Consider the following 8,871-nt stretch of genomic DNA (forward strand, 5'->3'; position numbering starts at 1 on the left):
CAAACCTACTGACGGAAATTGAACGGTTCAGAATAAATGTTTAGACACCATTCTAACACTGTAACGGTTACGTATAAGGGATTCGGTACAAATTTTAACCGAACATTGATGATAATAATTGTTTGGTTGATGGTCAGTTTATCCGACACTGAACGCGGTACTGAGACCGTGCAAACACACCGTTTCGATTAAATGGTTCAGCTAATATGTTTAATAGCCGTTTGGAACAGTTTTTTGAATATTATATATTATTATTTATTGTGCTCGTATATATAATATACCGCGGAGTTTGGTTGTAACAAGCCGTGTGGTAACTGGTAGTTAACCGCCACGGCGCCACCGGCTGTCGGTCGTGGACAAAAAAAAAAACGCGGTAAACTATAAATAGTTTTGTTAATATTATTCTTATTCATTAGGTCTTATCTGGTCAATGATGGTATTTATTATCAAATATCATTTCACAAATATCTACGAAAAAATTGTTTTTTCTTTTTATTATCAAACAATAATTATGTACTATTGTCTATTGTATTATTTACGTATTAACTATTAAGTGCACGTGCACTGCAGTTACAAATTAACTACAATTTATATTATATTTTCGATTTGCGAGTTTGCGACTGTTGAACATTGAAAAAGGCACAAGGAACAACGCACAATCATGTCATCGTAAGTATTTTTTATTTTACTATATTATAATAAGTATAATATTACATTAGTGCAGACAAACTCTATGATTATAAGTACTTATTATATATTGTATTCATTGGTGTGTATTAAAAAAAAAATTGTTGTTGCTAAAGTAATTGTAGGTGACTTATATCCCTCAAAATATTATTAGGTCTATATAATACCTGTCGATAATTTGTCCAATTTTCTTTCTATCAAAACTCACCAAAACATATTTTAAGGTGTTCCCTGAGCAACACTGATCTTACGTTACATGCCACAGATTATATTATATTATTTGGTTAATAGCCAATAGTCCAAGGTTAATATTTGAAATGCTGATCTTCTTGAGGGTTAGCTAAGTGATTAGAATCTATAGGCTATAATAAGTTTTATTAAAATATTCACACCGTGTCAATAATTTCATTATACACACCTAATTAGTTACTATATACCTTACTTATATTATGAATATCAGTACCTATACTTATTACAATAATTATAAACTTTTGATCGCTATTATAGTATAAATATACTATGTTATATCAATATATCATATATATAGTCTATATAGTTTATAGGTACTATATTATTGCTAGTTGTGTATACTTAAGTTAAATACCTAATTATTTAGAAACTCAACATTATATCTGTACCTATACTTATACATGTATACATCACATGTGTAATGAAAGTTTACATATGCCATACACTATATTTTAATTTAAACATAATAAATGGGTATAGCCGGTATAGGTAATTATATTCTATTATATATAGTAAACTACATATTTAAAGTAAGACAATTCATATATGATGTATTATTTAAATATTGAACTTGATATTTACCTGCCAATGAATTGGTATAGGTGCAATAATAATAATTTACTATGGATTTAGGTTTGATTTAAGGGTTAGACTCTTTTATAATAACCTAAAAATTATAATTAAGTTTGTTAGATATGAAAAGTTATGTAAAATTATATAATTTGAAAAATCATTCAATTTCTATTCAAACTGAAATTAAAAAAGAATTATTATCTATATACCTACTTCAATATATGTATAATTTTAAGCACATCATCGTTTGTTTCTTATTTATATTTAAATAATAAGTTTTTAATTTATGCAATTCTATTATAATATGCAATTACTTAACACAATTAAATTAAATTATTTAGAAAAGTATTTATGTATAATTATTAGAAATTAAATCAAATTTAATAAGTACGAAATAGGTTATTCCTACTTTATCCTTATAATTTAAAATTAGATAATTTTATTTAAGTAACTTATTATTTTACTCAATTTCCATAAATATTATAATAAATATACAATAGTATTTATTTCTTAATACATTTTACAATTTGTAAATTTAAAATTATGTTCTCCATTTCAAATTAATTTAGTGAGATATTGGGAAATAGAAAACTATATATGCTATATACCTATATAGGTATACACCAATGAACATAAAATATTTATATATTATACATACATCTAGACATACTCCATATGACTTGTTTATTGTAAACTGATTATTACCTACTTGAATATTTCATTTAAATCTAAAATGTATACAATCTTATACTATCTATGAAAAATATTTGTTATATCTACAATTTTTATATTTTAATAACTATTATTGTTTCATACAAAATTAATAGCAAACAATTTAGTCATAACTTATTATCCTATATGGCCTATTTAATAATTATATAGCTATAGGTAAGATATATCAGCTAGTAGAAAAAACTTTTGATTTGTTTAATAAAAAGTGAATTGTCTGGTAATAAGTTCTGGTCTTCTATAAAGTTGATTATTGTTTAAATAAAATAAACATAAATTTTAAATATAGATCTAATGATCTAAATAATTGTTTTACACATTTCAATTGTAAATTATATGATTAAAATTACAATTAACTCAAGCTTTTTAGCTGCCTATATAGTTATATAACATGTTTAATGTAGATTATAAAATGCTAGTTACTGTGAGTGCAGATTTAGTTTCAAATTTGTGTTAGGTATTTGTTAGGTGTTATAATACCTAAAACTTTTATAATATTTTGGTGCTTTAAGCAATAAGTAGTTTTTGAAACCTTTAAAATTTTATTAGGTCTAAATCAACCCGTTATCGGCGGAGAAAAAAAGCTGCTCATTGTATTGCAACATTATTTCCGTCAAGTAGTGAGGATGATGATGGAAATTTTTTAATATCCAGTTCAACACAACATAATTCACTTGCAAACATATCACCCACTCAAATAAATTCTGATAATAATATATCTAATTTATTATATAGCGAAGAAGAATGCAACAGATCTGGAAGTTCTGATATGACCGATTATAATTCCTGTGAAAAACTTAGTAGTAGTTCTGAATGTTCTGATAAAAATGATGATATTTTCTATAATAATACTACCACAAAATCAGATCCAGGATTAGAGTTTATAATTGCAAGTTGGGCCATACGACATAACATAACTCATTTAGCTTTGGACGATTTACTTACTAGTTTAAATAAATGTTCTCAATTTAAACATTTACCTAAAGACTCTCGAACCTTATTAAAAACACCAACTACTACAACAGTAATAAAATCTATTAAAGGTGGTGTTTATCATCATTTTGGAATTTATAGAGAAATTGAAAACTTAGCTAGATGTAATCAAGACGTACCTTCTATATTATTGTTGAGGGTAGGAATAGATGGACTTCCAGTCACCAAAAATCCACCTAGCCAGATGTGGCCAATATTAGGATATTTTTCAAATTTACCATTCAAAAAACATAATATTTTTATTATTGGTGCTTATTATGGTAAACCCAAACCAGAAGACTGTAATGAGTTCTTAGAGGATTTTGTGAACGAATTAAGTCATCTCATCAGTGTTGGGGTAAAATGTGGCAATAAACATGTGGCAATAGTACTCGAAGCTTTAACTTGTGATAGTCCTGCAAAATCATTTATATTAAATGTAAAAGGTCATACAGCTAAAAATTCTTGTGTTAGATGTCAAACATTAGGCGAATATGATAATAATCGTGTATATTTTCCTCATTTAAACTCACCTCTAAGAACACATAATGCCTTCATATCATATTCCGATTCTAATTATCATTCAGGACGTACTATACTGACTAAGATTCCTAAATTTGATCTCGTCCTTTGTATTCCATTTGATTACATGCATTGCATTTGTATTGGAATCATGAAAAAATTGTTAATGTTTTGGAATGGAGGAGTTAAACGTCACAAGTTGGCTCTCCCTAATAGCTTAATATTAGTTTTAGATAAAAAGTTAAATGAAATAGGTCAGTATATACCAGTTGAATTCCAAAGAGCACCCAATGAAAATAGTCGACTACATCCATTAAGAGATGCTAGTCGTTGGAAGGCTACAGAATTAAGGCAAATTCTATTATATACGGGAATGGTAATTTTTAAAGATATTATCAGCAAAGAAGTATATGATCATTTTTTAGAACTATGTGTTTCTATAAGGATACTTTTGACAAATAATATTTCAAATGAGTTTAATGATTATGCAAAGGAACTTTTAAATCATTTTGTTTCATCTTTTGGTAAAATTTATGGTAAATCATACATGTCACATAATGTTCATATTATTCAACATTTGGCAGATGATGTGAAAAAGTATGGTTCTCTAGATAATTTTTCAGCATTTGAATTTGAGAGCTATATGCAACCATTAAAAAAAAAAATTAGAAGTGGCGCTAAACCATTGCAACAATTAATACGACGATATTCTGAAGATAGAATATTCTACACAAATAAAGTAGAACCAAATTTATATTCTGGGCCACTCAAAGTGCATTGTAAATCTTTAATTAGACCATGTACCATAGATGGATGTCAACCGTATTTTACAGGATGGAAAACTGACAAATTTATATTAAAAATTAACAAATCAGATAATTGTGTTAAAATGACTAATGGCGATATAGTTATTATAGAAAATATTGTTACTTCAAAATTGGATGAAAATATTCTATTAATCGGGAGAAAATTTGAAAAACTTGATAATTTTTTTACTAAGCCTTGTGTTTCACAAATCTTAAATATATATGCTGCATCAAAACTAAGTCATCTTCAGTCTTGGATGCTAAACTCCATCAAAGAAAAAATGATGCATTTACCAGTTAATAATGCAACCTCAATAATTTTACCTTTAATACATATGCAGTAGACTGTATAGTAGTATACATAGTAGTATATAGTAGTATAAGTAATAGTGTGAAATAATTTTGTGTTCATTGTATATAAAAGGTGTAAAATTTTAAAATGAAAATAATAATATTTTAGTTATATAGACAGTTTCGATTATCTTATATTTTTCAATAATATATCTATTTACATCTTGTGCTAATTTATTAATTTGTTTTAACTATTTAGATCATCTTGGTCTGTTGTACTTTTTTTGGAAACTAACGAAATTCAACATGTACCAGATATTTGGATGGTTAAGAATGATTTGTGTTGGTTTCCATATTTAAAAAGTGATGGGAAAGACAAGTTTCTTTCTTCGACACAAATAAGCCGAATGATTAAACAATGTACGGTGCATCATAATATTGATGATGGCACTACCCACAAAGTAACAAAAGTTGCTGGACCTTTCTGTGAGTATATTTTACTATATTATTACTGTATTATATAAATGTTGAAAATGTGTTACCCGAGTAAAACAATAATATTTATTTTAGATAAAGAAAGTCAAGCTAGAAAAACCAGTAAAGTATGGTCTGAGCAGTCATCTGGAGAAAGTGAAGAAGATTCACCTCCAAAAAAACTAAAATGTGTATCAAAAGATGTTGAAGAACATATTTTAGAGTTGCCAAAAGTGCCAATATTTCCAATTTGTAACTCAAGTAAATATATTTTTATATACTCAAACAAAAATTATATTTTTGCATTGGACTATTGCAAAGTAATAGTAGTGGTATATTTTATACTATATTATTATTGTATTATATAAATGTTTAAAATGTATTACTCGAGTAAAACAATAATATTTATTTTAGATAAAGAAAATCAAGCTAGAAAAACCAGTAAATTATGGTCTGAGCAGTCATTTGGAGAAAGTGAAGAAGATTCACCTCCAAAGAAACTAAAAGATGTTGAAGTACATACTTTAGAGTTGCCAAAAGTACCAATATTTCCAATTTCTAACTCAAGTAAATATATTTTTCATACTCAAACAAAAATTATATTTTTTTATTAGACTATTATGTTAAGTCCTAGTATAATGGTATTTATTTTTATTTTAGCTGATTTAGATTTGACAATTATTAATAAACAACGTGATATTCCATGTACAAGTTATCATACAAGCCATGATGGTGATCATACACTCATTGACAATGGAATTTCTATAAATGATGAAGACAATTTGATGAAAACAATAAATTCAAATAGTTCAAGTATGTATAATACTATCACTTTAATCGAGACTTTAATGCAAGGCTGGGCATAAACAAGTTAAAAAGTTAATTTGATTTAAATTTTTTAATTAACTTATTAGTTTGTATTATAAGAAACAAATTAAGTTAATTTATTTAGTTTTGTTTTTAATTTTTACATTTTACTACTTCAGTATATTTCGTTTTCATGTAAACATATTTACCATGAATTGTTTAAAGATAAACATTTTATATTTTTAAATTATTTTGTGATAGTATAATACTTTATCATAAAATGCACGCAAAAAAAATTATACTTATTAATTATATAATTAATAATATAATATTAATTCATTATTTTCTGATAATAATTATTATGTATATTAATTTATACATCTAATTTTTATTACCTGTGTCCATTTTAAACTACTTACTCCTGTTAATTATTATATAAGTACTTAACATTGTATATATAATCTTTATACTCTTTCTATAATTGCCCTGTTGGGCGTAAGTTAGTTAAAATAAATATAATAAAATAATTTATTACATATTACATAAGTAACTGTTGTTCATTTTTAAGAAATGAAAACCACAATGAAATACAATATACTATGTGGAAATTCTGTATAAAATAAAAACACTATAAACATAGTCTATAAATTAGCGTTGTACAAAAAAAGAAAAATGTGTATTAACTTAACTTTTTCTTATTGATGCATATTAACTTAATTGAGTTAAAAAAAATCATTAACTTGCCCAGTCTTGCTGGAATATTACTATACAAACAAATTTTTACTTTCAACTTTTCAATAGATGAAACAATTAGCTCAATAAATTTAGAATATTCTGTCATATTGGAAAACAGTGTAGATAAACTTACTGAATTTATCAATGAGGCCACAGAAACTGATTTTTTAATTGAAAATAATAATGAGATTATCAATACTGCTGATCATATAATAGCTGATGAGAATGCCTTAAATGAACCCTCTGTTGCAGTAAAAGGTTTGTACATTTATATTTTTATGTATATATAAATTTATATTTATATTATGAACTAAAAAAATTGTATTTTATAGTTTGTGGTGATGGTTGTCATTCAAATTTAATATCAATTATTGAAAAAAATAATAAATATTATAAATCCACATTGAAGCAGTTATCATTTCAAATGGTTTTATTGACAAATTCAAACGCTAGAATGTGCAAGGGCTTAGATAATATGGACAGTAAACTCCAAGCCATAATGAAGGCAGATTCGAGGGTTAGAGCAATGGCACTTCCAATCCCAGAAATACCTACAGTGTTTATAAATATTTTGCCCGTTACGTCGTTACCAGCTCTTGAAGCAGCTGAAGAACTTTTATCAATGGAGAATACAGATTGCTTATTACACAAAGAGAACTTAGTAAGTCAGACAAGCAAGGATTGTTCTATTAAATATTGTATTAACTACTACAACACAAAATCTATAAAAATATATGGTTTGTTACAGTAAAGTTTTATTCTCATGAAAGTCGGTACATTAAACCTCAGTGCTGCCATAAGAGAAGCTGTCAAATTATGTTTTGATTATAACATTTTGGGCAATTTTAGTTTCAAGGGCAAAACTAAAAGAAAATTTATAGACTTGGAGTTGTTTTCTGTTATACATGGTGAATTTTATACTACCATCATAGTCGTGTCAACAGGTCATGTCTTTCATGCACAGGAATGGCCTGCAAAATTTGATCAAACTTACATTGTAAATTTCAGTGCATAATAATATAAACCTTTTTTTATCAATTTAATATTAAATTTTTGGTTTTCAATATGTGGATGATTCATGAGTCATATCCCCAAACCCTAACAGAATTTTTTATTTTATTTTTTTTTTTTTGGCGGGGGTTGGCAGTTTCCCCCTCACCGGTTCTCCCTGATATGCTACTGCGTTGTGCAGAGAACTGTCCTGCAAAGAAGGTCTGGACACGCCTATGACTATCTTATAATATTATATTTAATAATAAATAAACTAATTGAAATTGATATTACTTTTTATAGAATCTTTGTCCGGATTTCTAAAGACACCTATAGACCAAAAAAAATTCACATCAGTGATGGATAATTATTTAAGACATGCACCTAAAGTAACCGCAAATAATGATGACTAAATTTTTTTAATTATTTCTGAGATATGAAAGTTAATTAACATTTGTTTTTAAGTTTTTATTATATTGAAGAATTTGTTGAATTTTTATTTTACAAACTAAAGACTAGTTGAATTATTAATTATTATGATTTTTTTTATTATCAATATATATTTATTGAATTGTTAATTATATTGAGACATTTGTTTGATTTTTAATATATAAATAAAAGTCTATTTGTATTATTAAAAATGTATAATTTTTTTATTGGTTATAAAGTGATCCATAAAACCGTAATTTAACCAACCAAACCACGGAAAATGAATGGTTATTAAATTAACTATAAAACGGTAACTGACCCGACTAAAGCATGAACAATTAACAGTTATAAAATTAACAATAACACGGTAACTTCACCGACGATTTCACTATAAATGCACAATTATTTAGATACTTATTTGCACCATTACACTGGTTTTAAACCGACATTTGCACTCTTAAATGACGGTGCATCCCATGTAAAAATTCGGTATTCATTTTTCTAAAAACACAGTGCAGTGAACCAGATTTTCACCGTGCCTTGAACCATAGAATTACTGATTGGTAAAAACATTCAGTGCACCCAAAATGCTACTCGGGCACATGAG

At 26.4% G+C, this 8,871-nt stretch overlaps 1 protein-coding gene across 1 annotated transcript; it reads left to right on the forward strand.

The window, feature by feature from the left end:
• Nucleotides 1-519: 519 nt before the first annotated feature.
• LOC149056186 (uncharacterized) lies at nucleotides 520-8,418 on the forward strand. Its single transcript, XM_089227787.1, has 9 exons — nucleotides 520-669; nucleotides 5,089-5,315; nucleotides 5,400-5,564; nucleotides 5,718-5,870; nucleotides 5,964-6,116; nucleotides 6,912-7,103; nucleotides 7,178-7,506; nucleotides 7,594-7,753; nucleotides 8,139-8,418. Exons 1-8 carry the CDS (start codon nucleotides 662-664, stop codon nucleotides 7,594-7,596), a joined length of 1,230 nt encoding a protein of 409 aa, XP_089083913.1. The 5' UTR covers nucleotides 520-661; the 3' UTR covers nucleotides 7,597-7,753; nucleotides 8,139-8,418.
• The last annotated feature ends 453 nt before the right edge of the window (nucleotides 8,419-8,871 follow it).

Source organism: Diuraphis noxia, unplaced genomic scaffold (genome assembly GCF_037042655.1).
Source record: "Diuraphis noxia isolate RWA-SAM2 unplaced genomic scaffold, SU_Dnox_SAM2 contig0004, whole genome shotgun sequence".
Classification (NCBI taxonomy): Eukaryota; Metazoa; Arthropoda; class Insecta; order Hemiptera; family Aphididae; genus Diuraphis; species Diuraphis noxia.